This window comes from Equus quagga, chromosome 19, assembly GCF_021613505.1.
Source record: "Equus quagga isolate Etosha38 chromosome 19, UCLA_HA_Equagga_1.0, whole genome shotgun sequence".
In the NCBI taxonomy this organism is placed as follows: Eukaryota; Metazoa; Chordata; class Mammalia; order Perissodactyla; family Equidae; genus Equus; species Equus quagga.
The window spans coordinates 12,511,831-12,533,558 of NC_060285.1; the positions used below are offsets into that span (position 1 = coordinate 12,511,831).

The 21,728-nt window shown below is 48.4% G+C and overlaps 1 protein-coding gene across 6 annotated transcripts; it reads left to right on the forward strand.

Moving 5' to 3' along the window:
* Positions 1-374: 374 nt before the first annotated feature.
* Positions 375-21,462, forward strand: LOC124230596 (apolipoprotein L3-like). 6 transcript variants are annotated; one of them, XM_046646779.1, is made up of 5 exons: positions 375-513; positions 1,036-1,160; positions 12,476-12,586; positions 15,559-15,685; positions 18,473-21,462. In XM_046646779.1, exons 3-5 carry the CDS (start codon positions 12,556-12,558, stop codon positions 19,359-19,361), a joined length of 1,047 nt encoding a protein of 348 aa, XP_046502735.1. In that variant the 5' UTR covers positions 375-513; positions 1,036-1,160; positions 12,476-12,555; the 3' UTR covers positions 19,362-21,462. The 6 variants fall into 6 exon arrangements, with proteins under 6 accessions (XP_046502735.1, XP_046502739.1, XP_046502737.1 ...); XM_046646781.1 differs by lacking the exon at positions 375-513 and adding an exon at positions 551-641; XM_046646780.1 differs by lacking the exon at positions 375-513 and adding an exon at positions 873-915.
* Positions 21,463-21,728: the final 266 nt, after the last annotated feature.

The following is a 21,728-nucleotide window of genomic DNA, read 5'->3' on the forward strand; positions in this document are numbered from 1 at the left end:
TGGGGAGGGTCACCAGGACCCAAGGGCAGTAGTGCTGTCCCTGCCATCAGGGATGAGTCTAGAGAGAGACCTGATCAAAACGGGAGTGGGAGACACGGACACAGTAGCTGAGCGGTGGGCTGAGGCCCCTCCCCTGGCACCATGGGAGTAAAGCAGGGGGCAGTGGACTCTGCCAAGGAGGAGGCAGGAGGGCTTCTCAGAGGTGGAAGCAGCCAGCCCTGGTCATCTGGTGGTTAAGATTTGGTGCCTACTACTGCAACCCAGGTTCATTTCCTGTCAGCAACCACCCCACACCTCTGTTGGTTGTTACTGTGGCAGCTGCATGTTTCCACAATGCTGAAAGCTATGCCACTGGTATTTCAAGTACCAGCAGGGTCACCCATGGTGGACAGACTTCAGCGGAGCTTTTAGATGAGACGGACTAGGAAGAACACCTGGTCTCCCACTTCTGAAAAAATTGGCCATGAAAACCCTCTGAACAGCAGCGTAGCATCGTCTGATATAGTGCCTAAGGTGAGAGGATGGAGCAAAAAGATGGGGCAGGCTTCTGCTTTGCTGTCCACAGGGTCGCTAGGAGTTAGGGTCCACTTCACAGCACCGACAACGAAAAAGAAGCCAGTCCTCCTGGCAGAAGGACCCACGTAAGCAAAGTCTAGAAGCCGCACGGGCATGGGGTTCAATGGGAGCAACCACAAGTACTCAGTGAGCATCTGGGGTGTGCTAATTGGTGGTGACACAAAGGTGCATAAGGCAGGCATTCTGGGAGTGTGGGGAGGGACAAGGGAGGAGGGGGCTGGGAACAAGCTGACTGGTTGGGGGAATAATTTGCTGAGGCTCCCACAGTCTGCCATAGCTGGTCTTCCTTCCAGAAGCGCAAAGCAGGAGGGCTGAGCCAAGAAGGACCTGGAATGTCAGGTCTGGGGTTACTCCTTTAAGGGGGCTGCAAAGAGGCCGGGAATAGCCAGGGTGGTGCCTGACGGTATGTTTGTTGCTCAAGAGCTGCTCAGAGGAGCTAGTTTCAGTTTCTCTTTTTAGTTCTGAAGTATATTTGGGCCCGGAGGATGTGTCTGGTTGTTGCACAGACACACAGCCTGTGACTGGATCTGCACAGCTAAGAACAACTGGATCTTGCTCTCACTCAGCCAGAGGAAGATTCCTTGGTAAGCTGGGGAGGGTAGGACCCCCGCCCAGCTCCCTATCCTCGCATCAACTAAGAAAAGGATCATTGTCACCATTTTGTAGATGAGGGGAAATCACAGCTCAGAGAGGTTCCATCATGGACCCAAGGTCACAGGGTGAGCAGCGGTAGAGCCCGGGTTTGAACCCGGTTCGTCTGACTGCTTCCTCCCACCTCCTGTGCCCCTGAGCAATGGAGAGGGAGGAAAACTGCTCGTAGGGTTCACAAACCTCCCTCCAGCTCAGCTCGGGTTCTGGACTCCCCAAGACACGAGCGGGTGACCCCAGAAAGAGGTGGGTGTCGGGGTGCTCAACCTTTGGGGAATTTGGAGGAGGCAGAAGGCATGGAGGGGGCAGGGGAGTGCGAGCCTCTGCTCCTGTGGCCTGGCCGCCCTGCGCTGCCCAGAGGGCTGCTGCTCAGGCTGATGAGCGGCAGACGGCTGCTTTCGAGATGCAGGGAATCCGAGTTGTTCCACCCACCGCGTCCCTGAGTGCCTGCTCAGTGCCAGGCCCTGTGGGGAAACTGAGGCCCTGAGAGGGGAGCACCGTACCCAGGGCCGCATGACGGGAGACCCTGCAGGGAGATGGCAGGGCTTCTTGTCCCCTCTGCCTGGCCCTGCGCTCAGGACTTGGGGGTGAGGGAGAAGGGAGAGGCGGTCCGGTGCGCCCCGCGTCAGAAAGGCGGCCTGGACGCAGGGCGTGAGGGGGCACGTTGCAGAACGTCAGCAGGGCTGTGATCTTAAATAAAAACCTACTGTAGACGTGTGAGTGTAACTTGGGAGTGGGAGCCTCGATCTCTGTGCTTATACAGGCAGAGTCAGACCCAGAAACCTTTGAACTATTAAAATCCCATTTCCCCCTTAAATACCAGCGTCAGAAGGCTTGGTGTTGGCCTCTACCCTGCCCCCCAGGAGCTGTGTGACGCTGGGTGGGTGTCACTGCCCTCGAATGATTTGTTCACGTCTCTGACCCATTTCTTAAAAATTGGCGTCAGTCTTTTCATGTTGATTTGTGGGGTCTCTTGTGTATTGTCACTGTTCTCCTTTTGTTGTGGGTGCTGCAAATACTGTCTCCTGGTCTCTTGTATTCTGACCTGGTTTATGGTGCCCTTTGCAATTTTTAATTTTTTAAAAAAATTATTTTATTGTGATCATATTTGTTTATAACATTGTGTATATTTCGGGGTACATTATTATATATCAATTTCTGTATAGATTTCATCTTGCTCACGACCAATAGTCCAGTCTTCATCCATCACTGTACGTTTGTGCCCCTGTATCCCATACACCCTTCCCAAACCCCCTTCCCCTCTGGTAACCACTAATCTATTCTCCTTATCCATTTGTGTTTTTATCTTCCACATAGGAGTGAAATCATACAGTGTTGTCTCTCCCTGTCTGGTCTATTTCACTCAGCGTAATAGCCTCAAGGTCCATCCATGTTGTCACAAATGCCACGATTTTACTTTTTTATGACTGAGTAGTATTTCATTCTATATATATGGTACATCTTCTTAATCCACTCATCCGTTGATGGGCACTTGGGTTGCTTCCACGTCTTGCCTATTGTGAATAATGCTGTAATGAAAATAGGGGTGCATAAGTCTCTTTACATTGTTTTTTTTTTCCTGTTTTTTTCTCCCCATATCCCCCCAATACATAGTTATATATTTTAGTTGTAGGTCCTTCTAGTTGTGGCATGTGGGACGCCACCTCAACGTGGCGTAATGAGTGGTGCCATGTCCGCACCCAGGCTCCAAACCAGCGAAATCCTGGGCTGCTGAAGTGGAGCACACAAACTTAACCACTCAGCTACAGGGCTGGCCCCTGAATTGCTGATTTCGTGTTCTTTTGTAAATACCCAATAATGGGATAGCTGGATCATATATTTCTATTATTAATTTTTTGAGCAATCTCCATACCGTTTTTCATAGTGGACGCACCAGTTTGCATTTCTACCAGTACTGTGTGAGGGTTCCCTTTTCTCCACATCCTCTCCAACATTTATTATTTTTTTCTTGGTGATTATAGCCATTCGAACAGGTGTAAGGTGATATCTCACTGTAGTTTTGATTTGCATTTCCCTAATGATTAGTGATGTTGAACATCTTTTCACATGCTTATTGGTCATCTGTATATCTTCTTTGGAAAAATGTCCGTGCATATCCTCTCCCCTGTTTTTGCTTGAGGTGTTTGTTTTTTGTCATGAGTATTTTTCTCATGAGTTACAGGAGTTCTTTGTATATTTTGGAAATGAATCCCGTGTCAGATATATGATTTGCAAATATTTTCTCTCAGTTGGTGGATTGTCTTTTCATTTTGTTCCTGGTTTCCTTTGCTTTGTAGAAGCTCTTTAGTCTGATGTAGTCCCGTTTGTTTATTTTTTCCTTTGTTTCCCTTGCCTGAGTAGGCATAGTATTCGAAAAAATGCTGCTAAGACCAATGTCAAAGAGGGTACTGCCTATATTTTTTTTAGGAGTTTTATGGTTTCAGCTCCATAGATATGTGGCTTTATTTCTGAGCTTTCAGTTCTGTCCCGTTGATCTGTGTGTCTGTTTTTGTATCAGTACCATGCTGTTTTGACCACTATAGCTTTGTAGTATATTTTGAAGTCAGGGATTGTGATGCCTCCAGCTTTGTTCTTTTTTCTTAGGATTGCTTTGGAGCAATTTTTAATTTTTAAGAGATCAAACTTTCCCTTTATGGCTTCTAGGATTTTGATTAGAAAGGGTCTTGTTTGGAAAGGTTTCCTTAACTCAGCATTATTATTTAACATTTCTTCCCGTACGTTTGTACTTTTTCTTTCTGGTTTACATTTCCATCATTTTGAGATTTATTTATTTATTTTTTTGTGGAATCTTTTGGTTTTTCCTTCTCCTCCTCCTCCCCATCCTTTCCAATGCAAGACATATTTAATGGGCACCTACTGCACTCAGAAAGGAAAAAGAGGTTTTTTTCTGCCTTCAAAGGAGCCTCCAGGGCAGTAAGGAAAGGACCGTACATCCCCTTGAAGCTCCTGGCAGCAGCTAGTGAGCCAGGGTGGGAGAGGCCGGAGGGAGCTGGAGGCCCGTCCAGAGCTGGGTGAGGCCCCTGGGGGAGGGGAGTCGTTGGACTGTCCTGCTCAAGGCTGGGGTGTTATTCAGATTTTAGCTGGGAGCCATGTATTCTGCAATTCTCTCTTCCTCCTCACCTAAAAATATTATTGCTGGAGTAAGGAGCCAAGAAGAAATAAATGGAAACTCCCAGAAATCTGATAGAACTGTGGAAGGTATATTGAATCAGGGAGGTAATTTACGTGAAATCTGAGTCATAGTCTAATTTGCTCTCCACCAGAAAGAGCTGGTCGTTAAGATAAACAAGAAAAGCAAATAGAACTGCTCAACTTGAGTGAAATTGGGGGTTGTGCTGTGTTGTGGAGAGGCTGGTTGTTTTATGTCCAAGTAATGGCTCCCACCTCCAATTTTAGGCAGGCTGTGCCTGGGAGGTGGAGGGCACCCCTGGAGGCACTGGAGCAGGAGGTGTATCGAGAACAGACAGGGCCCCTGCTGAGGTGCTCGGAGTTGAATGGAGGAGACAGATGGCTGAAGAAACTTAACACAAATAGAACTACAAGCAGGAAAGTGGAACATTCCAGGGTAGCCTGAAGAGGTATTGGGTGAAGCCAGCAGGAGCAGGCAGCTTTTGAGCTGGACCTCTAAGGAGAGGTCAACTTTCACCTGGTAAGGAAGGTGGGGAAAGGCATGCCAGGGGTGTTAGTGAACCAGGTTCGTTTTTGCCCGTTGCCCAGAAAGCCAAACACTGAGATGATGAGATTGCAGCAGAGAGAGGGTTTACTCACAAGGCAGCCAAGTGAGGAAGCGAGAGAATGAGTCTCAAATCTGCTTCCTGAAAATAGGGACTCAGGGACATTTATGGAGTAGTGGGGCAAGGTGGTCTGAAATGTGGAGAGAGGTAGTTGGAGGTGAGGAGAGGTAAGGTAATTGATGATCTGCACAAGTGTAGTCAGACTTCATGCCTCTTCATAGGACCCATGCTCACAAAATAGTGGTGTTAGCATGATCTGAGGGTGGAGTTTTTAGCCTCTTGTCATCAAAAGGTCACTTATTGGACATGTTTGTGGGCCCAGTTGATGGGTTGGTGGCCTCAACTGGCCTGAAGTGGACAAGGGGTTCTAATTCCTGAAAAACAGCTCAAACACCCATTACCATGGTGACCGAGGCTCCAGGGAGCTGTTATCCATAGGAACCTAGTGGGAGTCAGATAGCATATTGTCTAAACAGCACAGTTAATGATAAGTGTGTTAAACAGCTAAAAGCTAGAATCAGTAATTGCAAAAAGCAAAAAAACTTTAGTTCCTGGCTACTTAATCATGAATGGCTGTTTGCCAGTTTCAATCTCCCCATTCTTTGGTCATTCTTCATTCTTGAGGGATTCGGCATGAAGACCCATCTAGCATCTTCCTGCTGTTTTGGGGTGTAGATCTGGGTGAGAGGAACAAAATTGTTTAGTGCACTCATTTGGAAATAGTCTCTTGTTCCTGGTTTCAGGTTGACATTTTGCAACATTAGAATTTTTGTACCTTGCTCAGCAGTTTTGGAACAACATCTAAAGTCACATTTTATAATCAAGTGTCCAAGCAGAAGGATAAGAAGAATAGACAACTCAAATTTAACAGTCCCTGAAAAATAGACCTAATCCCAGTGGGGCCTCCATCTGATCTCCAGGTGGGGCAGACATCTGATCTTAGTTCCTGACAGTCTTTTGTTTTACTGGATATGCATCAGAGACTGGAGCAACGCCCCATACCCTGATCTTTCAGTTGTCATTGATGATGGTTATCCACATAGACTCTCTGCCTGGGGTCATCACATTTCTAAGGAACTCAGAAGAGCAAAGGTATCAACTTATAGGAGCTGGGGGGGCCATAAAATCTACAGAGCATATCTGGGTTAGTTAATCAGAGGTCATTCAAAGTTACAATATGGTTTCGTTTCTACAATATGGCTTCCCTTATGTCAACTTGTGTTGAGGAATCAGGGGGAGGGGGCAGCCTCAGCAAAGGCCTGGAGGCTGGTGTGATCAGAGGCAAGGAAACTGGGAGTCCTCGAGGGGCCTGGACCAAGGCCATGTGGAGGCCGGGAGCGTTAGGAAGACAGGAGTTGGGAGCAGTCAGTCAGGCCCTCCTGAGAGCTCTGGGCTAAGGAGCTTGACCTGGATCCTGTCTTAGTCCCTCCTTTCCTTTCCCTGCAGCCACGTGGAGGGAGATGCTCTGGTGGGAATCTCTGTCCTGCTGTGTCTGGAGAGCTCAGTGAAACTGACAGGGACGGGAGGGCTCCCTGCCTGGGCCATGCATCTGGGAGGGGCAGGCTTCCTCCAGGGTCCTCCCTTCTCCCAGCTGCAGCCCTTCTGGGAATTGAGCCATCAGCAGCTGGCCAAGGAGGACACCTGTGTACTAATCAGGCAGGTGGGAGCAATGTGAGCATCAACAGCCAGCTGAGGCCCAAGACAAGGGTCAGGGCCAGGCCGAGAATGGCAGAGAAGGACGGGAAGGATGAGCTCGAGGGCACAGACCCATTTACAAATGTTGGTGTCATCCAGGATCCAGCTCTTTCTACCTGCACACTCTTCCCTTGTCTCTCTGTGTTCGCTCTGGTCCTCATGTCTCATGATCTCCATTGGCTGCACTGACTCCTGAGGTCATACATAATTCAAAGCAGAAGGAGGAGGAAGGGGCCAGCCAACTCTCCTCTCACACCTGCCCCTTATGGCTGGAAGCCCCCAAGACCCTCTCAGCTGACTCCCCCTTGTGTCTCAATGGCCAGGACTGGATCATGCAGTCACCCCTCACTGCAGAGGGGCCCAAAAATGCATACCTGATGTCCAGGCCCTAAGATGAGAGGCAGCTGGGTCCAGGGGGAGGCCAGTGGCTTTGGAGGAGGGTGGAATTGAAGGGGGGCTGGTGGGAAAAAGCATCAAAGGTGTTGGAAACCACTGTGTTGTTAAGATCAAGTTCAAGGGCCAACACTGTGGACAAGACGTTAAGTTCGCGCACTCCGTTTTGGCGGCCCAGGATGTCGCTGGCTTGGATCCTGGGTGTAGACATGGCACCACTCATCAGGCCATGCTGAGGCAGCATCCCATATAGCACAACCAGAGGCACTCACAACTAGAATATACAACTATGTACTGGGGGGCTTTCGGGAGAAGAAGAGAAAAAAATAAAGACCAAGTTCGAGAGCAAAGATCAGCAGCCAGAAATGGACCAGTGCCACGGAATGACCCAGCAACAGCAGTTTGGAAAGAGAAAGAAACCCACTTGAGGCCATCCCCACCTTTCCCCACCCTTAACCACTTCCTGGGCCTGCCCTGGTGACTCGACAGCCACCTCTGTTTATTCTTTCCTCCTCACGCAGTAGAAACAACATACATGCACATCCATACTCAGTGTCCTCCAGCCTGAGGCCACCAGGGTCGCTCCCGCAGTGAACAAGTTGGGTTTATGACTCAGGGAGGAAGAACCACGGGCCTCGCAGTGGGAGGGTGTTAGAAAGAACCAACTCTAGGATTTGCGCCTTGGTTGGGAGAGTCTGGGAGGCTCAGAGGAAATGGGGCCCGCTCTAGATTGGGAGCTGCAGAAAGCGGAGCAATCCTGTCAATGGGCGTCTCAGTACTCTTGTCTCTAGAGAGGGGAGACCAGACCGAGGATAAAGCCATAATTGGCAAAGAAGAAACAGTCATTTTTTCAGCCAAGGGCAGGAGTGTCTGGTGTCTGTTGGGTGGCACAGAGACCTCGGTTTGTCTCTGCTCAGACAGAATTCGGAAGTGGCCTTACTCTGTCTCATTTTATCCTGGTCTCAGAGTAGCCCTGTCTGAGGCTGGGACTCTGTGGGATTATTTATGTCTGATAGGAGAGTAGCACCGCCTAGTTGTGAGAGCCAGGTCAGCCACCGAGTGTCAGGGGCTGTTCTTTTTTTCTTTCTCAATCCTTATAAACAGTCACATAAATAAATAGAAGGAAATGCCCATATATATTAAGAGTCTCCTTCTTATTAAAATCAATTAACAAATAAACATTCCCCATTATACTAACTCCTCTTTTCATTTCAACTTCCTTTTTTAAGCCTTTATATTTATCTTTTTTTGTATACTTTGTCTCAATTCTTCTCATTTGAATATTATTATGAACTCATGGCCTTTCATAGACTCAACCTGGCCAATGAAACATGATCATAATAGTCATTATCAATTATTAGTATGGTTCTGTGTAATCTTTTAGGACTTACCATTTGATCCTCCTTTGAGCACTGCTCTGAACATCCTTGAAAGCATCCTTGCCTCTGGAGTAGCAGACATTGCAGACCCGTGGAGTTCTAGCTTCCTTTGAGTGGAGAAAAGCCCATGGGCGCATGCGTGAGTGCGGAAGATGCTGCTAGAAAACACATCTGTTGAAGGTTAGAGTTCGCTCTGATTATTCTAGTTTAGCATACATTATCATCCCTGCTTCCCTTAGAGAATTAGTGTTGTCAACCACTCAGGTTTCTCCTGCACTGACAGCTGTCACTCCAGGAGTCAGGCTTATTTCTTACTGGCACTTGATCCAACTGCTTCCATCATCTTTAATGTGGTCGCACCAGAAACCAACCCCTTATTGTGGTTAGCAGTTACTAACTACTGCAAAGGGACTTCTGCTTTCTTAAAATTACAAAATAATCAAAGTAATAAGTGCATATGGTTAAAACAAATCGGTTAGTACAGTGGACTCTGCTCACCCCCTTCCTAGTTAAAAGCAATTGGTTTTAATTTATAGCTTCTTCTTTGGGTTGTTAATCAGTATCTTTAAATAATACTCTTACACTGGGAGATGGAATAGTGTGCAAGTGTGTGCTCTGGAGAAAGGAAGCCTGGATTTGAATTCTGGCTCTGGCACTAGCTGGGTGCTTTGGGTAAATTACTTAACCTCTCTGAGCTTCCGTTTCCTTTCTTTCAGAGTTGCCATGAGAACTAAAAATGAGGTACTGCATACCGAGCACTTAGAACAGTAATTGGTACAAAGCAAGTGGGCGTCAACCACAATGGCTAACAAATATTAGCTGTTGCATTGTTCTTTTTTTTGATTTTTAAAATTTGGTATTATTTATTTACTTCTGACCAGGATAGATAAGGATTTCACATATTTCTATACTTTTCCTTATACCCCATCCCCACCTTCTCCTGATATCATTTTATCACTTATTTTGTATCCTGTATTAGAAACCTTTGTAGTTGTAGGTAATTACTCACAGCTTCATTTCTTATGCCCCAGCTGCAGCCAGCATTTCCTGGCTCCCCACGTCGTGAAATGAGGCTGGTAATTCTTCTCCTCGCTCAGAGCCTCACCTCCCAACTTCCACTGTTGTGCTTTAATTCATAGATTGATTGGCAACAAGTGTATTTCGTTATTATATTTAAATACTCTGTTTTGTTTTAAAAGTTAAAAATCAAACAAGGGTGTTTCTATTTTTGTGATATTTTAAACATTGTTACTGTGGAGCTCACCCCTACCTACAGCTGCAGTGCTTCTTGCCCAGCTTCAGTTTGCCCTGATGTTTCTATTTGCCTTTGTTTTACCCCTTTCGCTGTTTGCCTTCAACATTTCCTGTTTCTTTTAAACTGTGCATCATGTGAGGAATTATATCAGGTTTCCTTTCCCCAGAGAACCTTCACTTCTTATTCCAATTGGACTGGCTGCTCTCCGGGGCTGCTGCCTGCCTGCTGTAATCCTGGGATTCCCTTCTCTTTGGGCTGATTTTCCTCATTCCTGGAATCTCTCCCTCAGTGATCCTTCACTCCACCCCATAAATACACACACACACTTTTATTTTGTTTGTTTGTTGCTGCATCTCATTCTCAAGTAACTTTCTAAGGAATGATTGTGGATGGTAACTTTTCTATTCCCCATTTAGCTCCATTTCTTCTCTTATCCTTTTATTTTCTGGAAGCCTTCCTTAACTTTCTTTCCCAACCTTTCTTTAGGATTCTTTATTTTGCCAACCACCTGTTAATTCCCAAGGTCTCTTTTTTTGTTCTATTATTGTTTTCCCCTTTCAGTGCATCTTGTTCTCATTTTGTGAATAAAATACCTTTCTAATCTCTCTAAAGAAAAGGGTCCACATTTTTAAAAATTATTTTCTATTTTCAAAATTATCTTCTGATGTCATTCCAAAATTTTCTTCTGGTGTCATTTGTTGCTTATCTTTGTCACCCTTTTCCACGCTGTTGTCTTTCATCTGTGTCTGATGCTAGACGCCCATTCGTATTGAAGAGGGAGGGAGGGTGATGGCAGGCTTCCCTGTGGGATGACGGGATGAGGCCACTAAATGCTGAAATATAGAGATACTTTTTCCGGAGTCTTTCTGTCCTGATGTTCCTCTCTGGCATAGACCTAAGGCTGCTGTGAATGTCGGATGGGCTGAGGGGCTGGTGGACTCGCCCCCGCTTTCCCCCTGGGCCTCCCTCCCATCTTCAGCCTCCCTCTCTGGGGCTCTGGCTAGCAGGCCATTCTTCTTGCCTACGTGCCCTCTCTCTGCTTCTCCGACAGCAGCTCCCTCCACTCCTCTTTACTCAGCATCACTTTCCCCATCCAGTCAGTCTTCAAACATCTGCTGAAGTCTCTGGTCTCCTGTTGACCCCATTCCCAGTTCTCATGGTGGCAGAGCAAGGAGAGGCGGTGTGCAGGTTCTTGAGTCTAGCAGGCGCATTTGAACCTTGACCCCAGGCTACCACTTACCAGATTTCTGACCTTGGGCAAGTCACGTAACAGCTGTGCCTCCTTTCCTTATCTGTAAACGGGGATAGAAATGGTACACACCTTCACGGTTATCAGAAGAATATGAGTTATCATTTGTAAAGACTTAAAGCGATTCCTGGTGCAGAGCAAAGTCCACAAATGTCAGCAGCTCCTGTCGTTAGCTATTGCTGTACCGATAAGGACCTTCACTATCAGGCTCAGGGGCTCAGGCTCAGGGGGCTGGATGATAGGTGCTCTTTGACCTCTTAAAATAGTGCCTAAAAAATCAACACGAGCTTTCTTTCCTCATCTCCCAAAGCGAGATAATCACAAGCAGAATTGAAAGAAATTCTATATAAACATCTGTTTTTTTCAAAAGGCTACTGAGAACTCCTAAGACTGAAATGACAGACACCTTCACATTTGTGAGCATGAATGTAACCTGGTATAATTTGTTTGTGTAACAGTTGGGGTTCCAGGTATGAAAAAACGTTTATGTGTTGATACCCTCAGACCCAGTTATTCTATTTCTAGAAATATCTTAAGGAAACAGTCTCAAATGCAGGCAAAGTTTTATGCGAGGAGGCTGTTCTTTGCACTGTTATTTACATGAAGAATTAGAAACAAGCTAAGGTCCAGGGGTTAAGGAGGACAGCAGATGGGCCCGGGCACCATCGGGAGGGCTCCGCGGTGCACAGCAGGGCTGCAGGGAGGGGCCAGCACCCCGCAGGACCCCAGGCCCTTATGGGATGGAGGATCTCACAGAAGCACAGAGAATTCAGGCTTCAGAAAACTCCAGCACCAGGAAGTTTATCAAGACAGACACTGGTGCATGGGGTGCAGACATCACTCTGGACTGAGAAGGGTTATTTACAAATAAAGGTATACACACGAGCAAGGATCTTTGTGTGTTAAAAGGAGTAGAGCATAGTTGTCTCCAGCATGGGATTTGGATCAGAAAGTCTTGGTTAAGCCCTGGCTCTAGCGCGGTTGTGAAAACTTGGGCTAACCTGAGTTTAGGCGAAACCTAAACCTTGTGATGGTTTCCTCCACTTTAAAACGGGAGCCGCAATAGCACCCACCGCATGGAGTGGGGGTGAGTGTCCACTGAGGGAGCACGTAGGAGCCCTGCACGTCACAGGCACGCGATCAGTACTAGCCATTATCCATTAGGAAACGCAATTGTTCCCAAGCTCAGGTAATTTCCAGAACATTCCTTCCCATGTTTTCTTCTGTGTTTGGTTTTATTGCTTCTATAACTTAGACAGTCGTCTCCTCTCTGATCATCTTCTCCTACTGCCCCCAAAGGACGACAGGACTCTGACTTTTCTCAGGAATAAGCTGAAGTGAGGCGAGTACTTTTCCTTCAACAGCAGGGAGCAGAGCCCAGGAGACAGAGACACACTTTGGGTTAAGTGCATTCTGGCATTTGCGGCCATCCCAGAGGGAACACCTGGAGACCTGGCCACTCGCTGTTCCCTGTTGCCACAGCTGCCCTACATTTGACCCCACAATTTGTTTTCTCTTCCCCAAGGGTGAAGCCACACCTCCTTCCAGCCTGGACGCAGACTGGTGAGCTCTCAGGGAGAACTCTGAGATCCTGCAGGTGACACCATGACCTCAGATGCCCGTGGGGTCTGCCCAGGTAGTCACTTCCTCTTCTCTGCTGGTTCCTACTCTCGACCTAGAATTGAGGGTGGCGCTTCCAGGCTGAGTTAACCTACAGAGGAATCAAGAAGGGGGTTGATCAGTGTCCTTGAGCCCCTCCAAGGGGAGTCCCCCTGGAGGTCTATAGGGACGTCTCCTTCAAGGTCCTCTTCTCAGGGTGCCATGGCCCTGGGGCCCACTTTCTCCCTCCCATGCTGCCCATCAAGTGACTCAGAGTGAGGCCAGGACAGCCCACAGGGAGGTGGGGGACAGCCGAGGGGAGAGGAGAGTTGATGTCCCATGGTGGGGTGGGGAGAGGTGGTGACCTGCAACTCTGGAAGCCTCTCCTGCCTTCCTGCCACATCCAGCCTCCCGCTCTGCTCTGGCTGATCCTAGGGGATTACCAACGGGGGCGTTCCCTTCAAGTCTTGTCCTGTTGTCAGCCTGACTGCTTTGTGAGGGTCAGCAGACCACTGAACTGGACCCAAGTCTGGCCTTTGCCATCTCCCAGCTGTGTGACCTGAAGCCCCTTACCTAACCTCACCTGTAAAATGAGAATATTTCCTTGTGTTGTTATGAGGATCAAATATAATGTGCGTATGTGGCCTGGGCCAGTGCCTGCCACATAGTAGGCCCTCCCAAAGGGTTGATGCTGTCCCCTCTACCTGGGTCCTTTTAGTTCCAGGTGGAAACTGCCCCCCCCCAACAGCAACCTCTGCCCTGGTGGCTGTGTCAGGGCACCTGCCCTGTGGCCCCATTTATAAGCACCTGCTTCCCAGGTGTGACTGCCTCGGGCAGGTGCTGATTTACTGATCCCCAATACCCCTCCTGAGACCCAGCTCTCAGTTATTCCCTCCACCACCCTAATCAATACATCCACCGATTTAGTGCTGGGGGGTCCCTCCATCTCTGCTCTGCTTTCCTCCCTCCTTTTAGTGAAGCAGGAAAGAGAAACAGTGAAACAACCCTCCACCCACCCACATCGACACTCAGATTCCTTAAGTCCTGTTTTCTCAGAACTGCTTATCCATGCCCCTGTCGCTGCATTGCCGTGGTAACCAAAGTTCTTTCCTTAGTCAGCTTGAAGGACACGGAGGGGGACAGACCAGAAGCCAGGAGCTCCCCAGCAGGCCCTGGGATCCTGGACAGAGGGCTCAGGCTGGTGGATTCCTGAGGATAAACTCTCCCTGGGGAACAAGAGCATCTCGTGGTTGACAAATGGGCTAGCCTGGGCTCCGAGGGGCCCATGGGGAGGTGTGTCCCCTGACACAAGCCTGGGGGAGGAGTGATGCAGATCGAGCACAAGGATCCAGCAGGGTCCAGCCCCTGCCCACCCGAGGAGCCCCCTCCATCGCCCGTCTGGGAGCGGCGTGATCAGCAGGAGGAAGCCTCTGTGCACAGGAGTTTCACTCAATAGTCTGTAGTCTGGAACATTACTTTTAAATTGAAAAAATAAAAATCCACAGATGTACTATATGGTAGAATGCAGAAATCACAGGAATTTTTAAAATACAAGGAGGATTCAAAGTCACATCAATGAAATGTCTGACTTTGGCCTAGGATTCAGCTCTGGACCTTCCTGCTGGCTTTGGGCATCACTTATCTTATCTGAGTTTGCTTTCTTCTTCCGTGAAGTAAGAATAATGCCTCTTTGTGTGTATAAAGCGGGAAGCACGTTTTATATCAGGTCCCAGTGCACACACGTATATTCTACTCTCAGTCTCTGATCTGCATTCCAGAATCTCCAAATCCATGAAAATCGCACATTTTTGGGAACTCATTTGGGCAGTGATCTTGCCTCGTGCTGACCTGAGACCGTTTATAGTTGTGACATTATTGATCCTGTAGGGGAGGAAGACATTTCCTCTACCTTCTCTGGGTTTGTCTGGCCAGAGAATGAATTAAATTCACATGAGACAGAATAGCAAGAGAAAATTAAACAAAGCTTTATAACATGTATACATGGGAGAGGCTCAGGCAAGCCGCGCAACTTGCCAAAATGGCTGAAGCCCCCACCTTAAATATCATATTCAGCTAAAGACAAAGGATGTTGGGGTGGGGGGAGTCAGTTACAGGAGGTTACCAGAAACAGGAATAAGATTATTATGCAGATTTAAGTCCTTGCCTTTCCCATTGATTAAGAGTTTCTAGAGAGAAAGTCATCCCCTTTCTTCTTCCTGGTACAGAGAGGGAGGCACCTTTATAGATAGAGATTTGCCTTACAAATATAAATGTCTCCTAACAAAGGGCAAGCAAGTTCCACTCCTCAGAGCCTCCTTCCCTGTCCCAGTTTATCAAAAGCAACCAGCCCAATAATCCTCTCGCCAAAGAGACATATCTTGGTGTGGCCAAGACCTGTCCCCCACAATCCTGTTTAATGTGAATATTCATTTGTTTCACTGTCGAAACAAGAATGTATTTGTTGCCCAATGGTAAGTAATATACCCCATATGCCCTGTGTTCTTGTGCTAAGAGATTAAAAGTTCTTAGTTCCTACGCATATCTAGATCCCAGGAATTAGATAATTAGTTCTGGAGGCTGGAGTCCAAGATCAAGGTGCTGGCAGGTTGGTTTCTGGTGAGGACTGTCTTCCTGGCTTGTAGACGGCTGCCATCTTGCTCTGTCCTCACCTGGCTTTTCCTCTGTGTGCTGAGAGAGATCTTTGGCATCTCTTCCTCCTCTTATAAGGACACCAGTCTTATCAGCTTCGGGCCCCATACTTATGACCTCCTTTTACCTCAATCACCTCCTTCAAGGCCCTGTCTTCAAATCCAGCCACATTGTGGGATCAGGGCTTCAACACAGGAATTTTGAGAGGACACGGTTCAGTCCATAGCACCAGGTGACTCCATCAAAAGTACCCCAGGTGGCAGCTGATTGGGAACATTAAAATTTAAAGACAGTATACTTGATAGCGTTTATGCTCTACCACAATTTCTTCTAATCTTATTCTTTTTTCTTTCCATCTAGACAGCAATAGCTTTCTTGAGGCTGCCATGGAGTACTTCTGGAAAACAGTGAGCAGAGAGGAACTGCAGCTCTTGCTGACTGATGGTGAAGCCTGGGAGAGATTTGTGGCTGAGGCTGATTTGTCAAGGTGACCTCCACGGGGTGCCCCAGGAACATCACCCAGGCCTTCCCCAGGGCTAGTTTCCTCCTGGTAGGCACACCTCCTCCAGGCAGTCTCCTGTGGTTGGGGTTGAGCATGTCCCTTCTCAACAATCCATGAGCAATAGTTCCTCCCCGTCATCAGCTGACAGTGAATGGCCTCGGGTTGAGAAGAGATGAAACCCACAGGGGGCAGGTTATGTGACCTTGGGCAAGTTCCTTAACTACTCTCTGCCTTAGTTTCTTCAATTTGCCTTAGTTTCTTCAATTTGATTGTGAGGAAAATAAGATAATGCATGTAAAGTTTTTAGCATAATGGCTGGGACACGGTAGATGCTTAATTTAGATAAACTTTTAAAAAGATTGCTGGGAGAGACAAGGGCTAAGTGTCTTCTTCCAGGAGATGAGAGCCGAGTGGGACTTCCTTGGGACAAGTCTGAAAAATCCTGACACAATGATTTTGTGCCCGTGGGGATTCTGGCTAGAGACCTTTCTCTCTCTGTCTAAGGAACTGGGCAAACATATCACCATCCTGCTGGCTCATAGGCGGGGAGGCTGAAGTGCAGCTGGCCTGAGCTGGGCTGGATCCTGACTCTCTCTGCCCAGCCCTGGGGCTTTGGGCTCGTGTCTTGGAGTCTCTGATTTGTCATCTGTTCAATGGGACTAGCAGTTCAATCTGATGGGATTGTGTTGAAGGCCTTAGAGTGAACTGCAGGGTCAAAGGTGGGGACCCAGTGCAGTCGTCCTTTCCAAAGGCCCAGGGTGGCCTGGACCAGGGTCAGAGCTGGGCTCAGCATGGAACCGGGTAGGTCCAGGTTGGAGGACTAGCAGGAAGGCTTAGGCATCGAGGCGGGACTAGAGTGAGGTGACTGAGGCTCTTAGGGCACAAACTTGAGGAGGCTGTGGACGTAGCAGAGGTCCCGTGAGTGGGAGAGGGGACATTTCTTCCCTCCCTGATGTGATCCCCTCGCTGCTGGGCACAGAAGGCCCTGGGGGATTGTTTCCTCCATGGCCTACCTGGGAGCTGGGAGGTTCTCCACTGCCATTTAGGACTCCCTTTGGGACCGCAGAGCAGCCCCTGACTAGTAGGAAGACAGTGTGGCTTAGTGAGAACTCCCGACATCACAATGGGTGGCTGGCAATTTTGTGTGACTGGGGGACACTGAGGAGGCTCACAAGTCCCCGCCAAAGAGGAAAGTATTTCCTCCACTAGCCTGTCCCAGTGCAGGTCTCTTCAGTCTTAGAGAGTCATCCAGATGGTTCTTAAAATCTCCTGAGTCTGTTAGAGGTTCTGTAAAGTGGCACATGGCCTTGGTGCGCATGCATGTGAAGCTGTCACCAGCCTAGGTGTGAGCTAAATTGATGACACCTGAGAGGTCGAGGGTGCTGGATGGTGGGTCAGGAGTCAGGCAAGTGGGCTGGAGAGTCTGAGGGGAAGCAGGGTTACCAGCAGATGTCCTGCTTCCCACTCAGCTGGGGCAGTGGCTGGACCCAGTGACCTTCAGCTGGGAAGGTCAAAGGGCATCAGGCTTCCAGGAGAGCAGATGTCAGGCAAGATGATCAGCAAGGTCCCTTCTAGGTCTGAGGTTTTGGGTTTTTTAAAAAATCTAAGTACGCAGAATTAGCCAAACTACAAAGTCTGAAGGCACAGTCCTCATGACCGCCCTTACTTTGGACACCAACTGCAAATTTGGGGGGCTCCCAAACCCACCCTCAGATTCAGTAATTCCCTAGAAGGATGCATAGAGCTCACTGAAAACTGTTGTACTCATGTTACGCTTTGTTACAGGGAAGGGACACGGGGTACAGTCAGCCAAAGGGAGAGACGCATAGCGCAGAGACTGGGAGGGTTTCAAACATGAAGCTTTCGTTGTCCTCAGGATGTGTGACTCCTGTATTCACTGTGTGACAGTGCACATGGAGCATTGCCAACCAGGGAGGCTCCCCGTGTTAAATAAAAAACATTATCCAGACACTTGTTCAAATCGTATGGAAGACTCAGGACTATAGCAACATATGTCAAGACTATCACAATAAAGGAGAGACTGGGCTCAACTCTGAGTTCAGCAGAGACAGCTGGGGCTTTATAGCCAATGCACAGAATGAGTGAGTTGATGGATGGAAAATTCCTAAGAGGAGACAGTGAGGGTAGGGCGAGTCTTGCTAAAGGCAGGTCAGGGACTTACTCATCAAAGGTAAGGGGTGAGGAACGTGATCAGATATCAACAGTGGGGAGATTCTCTCTGAACTGACTTAGCAGAATTCTTCCTACACCTGGGAGCTACAGCCGGGGAGGACAGGACAGGCAAGGTTGAGGCTGAGGTCTACTTGAGAAAAGGGCTCAGAAGAGCCTGCCTGAGGTTTGCTCATGAAGAGAATCTTTGTCAACCCGAGCCTCAGTGTACAGAGTCTTTATTGGGACTTGATGACATGCTGCCGCCATGGCTGACCTGAGGTCTTCAGCCCCTCCTGGAGGTCAAACTAACGCCTTTAGTGTCCAGTTCCTCCAGAGGTCAGAACCACGTGACCCAAAGCCCCCATCATACATCACCTTGTCAGACTGTCCAGTGGCCAAAGACCCAAGCAAATGAAGATAGTCCTATCAGTCAGAACATTCTAGGGGCCAGAGATCACTTCCCCAAATTTTACATTTGTAAAATTCTTTTCCATTTGATGTATAGTAAAGGCTCTGTGATTTCTGCGGGAGAGATCTTATCAAGCCCGTTTTACAGAGAAGCAGACTGCCTTCTCAATCACTTGACCTTCATTGTTACAGGGAGGAGGCAGATGCGCTACACGAGGGTCTGAATGAGATGAACACAGACGTGGCCATGGAGGACAAGGTCATGATCCAAAGAGATCAGGAAAATACAAAGAAGTTTTTGGACAAGTTTCCTCAGGTGAAACGGGAGCTTGAGGAGCGCATCGGAAAGCTCCACGCACTTGCAGACAAGGTTGACAAGGTACACAGGGACTGCACCATCTCCAACGTGGTGGCCAACTCCACTGGCGCTGTGGCTGGCGTCCTGACTTTCCTTGGCCTGGCTCTGGCACCCGTGACAGCAGGGGTCAGTCTGGCACTCTCAGCAACTGGGATAGGGCTGGGAGCCGCAGCTGGTGTGACCACTGTGTCCACCAGCATCGTGGAATATTCAACCAACTCGTCAGCAAAAGCTGAAGCCAGTCGCCTGGTGTCATTTGACGTTGACAAAGGAGAGATTGTCAAGGAAATTCTATGTCACACTGCACCCCGTGTATTTTCCTTATCAAAGAATTTCATCGAAGTCGTGGGAAGTATTGGGAAGAACATCCGTGCTCTCAAGGTGGCCAAAACCAAACCTCACTTGGTAGGCCATGCCAAGCGCCTCATGACTGTTGGGAGGATCTCAGTCCGAAGGGGCAAGCAGGTGAACAAAGCTTTTGGAGGTACTGCTCTGGCAATGACTAAAGGAGCCCGGGCCATGGGTATGGCCACCACAGGTGTCTTCCTTCTGGTGGATGTGATCAGCCTTGTCCAAGATTCAGTGCATTTGCATAAAGGGGCAAAGGCAAAGTCAGCTGAAGAGCTGAGGCAGGAGGCTCGGGAGCTGGAGAGGAAGTTGGAGGAGCTCACCCAGATCCATGACATGCTGCAACAGGGCCTCATTCTATGGCCCACAGAGTAATGCAGGGAGCACAGACATGTGCAGGACAAAGGCATGCAAGTACCTTGTTAGCGGGGGGAAAAAGAGGGTGAGATAAAATTTACGACAATGGGTATTAAGGAGTTTGGCATTTCTGTCGCTGAACACAGCAGGGAGGGGTTAATGCAAATGTCAGGTGAGTGGAAGAGAAGGAAGGAATGTGGAGCCTGGAATAAGGGAGGAGAGGGGATTGGAAGTGAGAGGAACGGGGAGAAACAATTTATTTTGGACTAAAGAAGACACTGGGGGCATGGATAGAGAAGTGTGGAAGAACAAGCAATGAGAAGGCTGGGAAAACTACAGAGTTGAAAGCAGTACAAAGCTAGAGCGTTAGAATTGTTGGAATATGGAGAAGTAGCCTGGCTCCTCTATTGACCCCCCTCGTGCTTTGACGTCCCAGCAAGAATGCAGTCTTTGCCTGGTGGTGGTCTTTAGCTCTACCTTTTCAAGATCAACTCAGCTTTGTCTTCCAGCAGGTTCATCTTAGGCAATGACTTCTTGATGATGATGATTGTGGTGATGATGATGATGGCAGCTGTGGTGGTGATGACAGCAGAGTAGGTGGAACATTTGGTAAATCACTGGTGCTCTTTGGGGCCAGGGTGCACTGAGAAAGCAATGAAGTCCCAGTGAAATTGCAGATGCTTTTTTGAAACAGTGATTGGTTTGAAAAAGTATAGAAAAGTGAAACCAGACGCAAGCATCAAGTCAAAGAACCTTGTGTTGTGTCAAGATCAACCAACTTGGAGTCAAGAGACGCAGCTTTTCTGAGCCTCAGTTTCCTCATCAGTGGTGCGGGGGCGTTGCTGGACAAGATCATATTTCACATCAGTCTGGTGTTCAATAGACGGGATGAATAAATATGGACTGATACACTGAGCCTTTGTTGTGCTGATCGACACATTCATCTGGCCTCTGGATGCTTGACTTCCCTTCCCCATGAGCCTGTCTTCCAGGATCTCAGGGAGCAAGTCCTCCATTTCTCCTCCTGCTCGCTCACTGGGCTCCCACCCTTCTATTTGGTTCCTTCCCTCAGACCTCAGTGCCCTGCGGGGCCCCACTGGAACACCTTGGGGAAGCTTGTGCACATTTGGCTTGGGCCGAGCACAAGCATGCTCCTTACCCAGTAGCTGGGACCCAGGACTGACATGTGGCACATGAAGCTGATTAGGATCAGAAGGGCCTCTGTGCAGGTGTGAGAGAGGGTCAGAGATAAATAGAGGGACAGAGAGAGATAGCCGGACAGCAAACAGCCTCACTGGAGCTACCCTTACATTTCACCCAGACTCCAGCAAGAGCTTCCAGAAAGGTCTCCTTGTGTTTACTCTCGTTGCTCTGCTCCTGCTCCCTGTACACTGGGCCAGAATGGCCCTGAAGAATATAGATCTTATCCAGCACCTGCTTCCAAACCTTCAATGGCTCCCCATTACTCTTTGCACAAAAGCCTAAAGGCTCCATGCAGCCTAAAGTAGACTTGGGTCCCCTGAAGGCAGAGCCGGAGGAAAGGCTCTCTCGCAGAGGGTTTGTGTGGGAAGTGGTCCCCAGGAGCAGGACTGAGGGATCTGGGAAGGGGGCAAAGAAGGAGGAAAAGTCAAACCAAAGACATGTTCCTGACATGGTCAAGCATGTGGGCAATTGAGTCTGCCAGGACCTTCTGAGGAGCCTTTCTGGAATGGCCTCAGAATCATCTCTCCAGGGAGGAAGGAGGGAAGCATTTGCCCATTGCTGCCATCCCCCGGGGGCTTGCTCCAGTGGGCGCTGATTCTCTGTATCTCCATGTGTGGAGCTTGTGCGTCAAACAGGTTCCCATGACTGGAGCCCAGGCCAAGAAACAAGAGACACAGGACATGCAAAATTATCCCAGAAAGTCTGCTGAATCACTCACAAAGTGTATCCAGTGCCTTGGGTGTCCTTCTGTACATATCACCTTGCAGAAGACTTTCCTCAGTCCCTCTAACTCTCTATCCCCCAAATATTCTTGAGGCCATCAATGGATTCTTCCATTTTTTCCTGAAGAAGTCATCAAAGGCATGGCCACCTGCTTGCCTGATCACCTGAACAATGTGTTTCATCTCTTTATCAATTCTTTGTCAGTTCTTGGATATTTCTCTTTCTTGCATAGATTTCAGTTGGGCATTGAGTGTTTCAGGCACTGAGTAACTGAGTCCTTCAGTAATCCAGCAGTCCTTCTCCCCCTGAACTCTTATAGTGGATTTCCATTTTGCTACATGTACATTTGATGAAACTCCACTGTAGCACTTGTCACAGTTGAGATTCCTTTGTGGTTATAAGCAACAGAAACTGAGTCTGGCCAACATAAGTGGATCCACTGGAAGGGAGCTGGGGCAG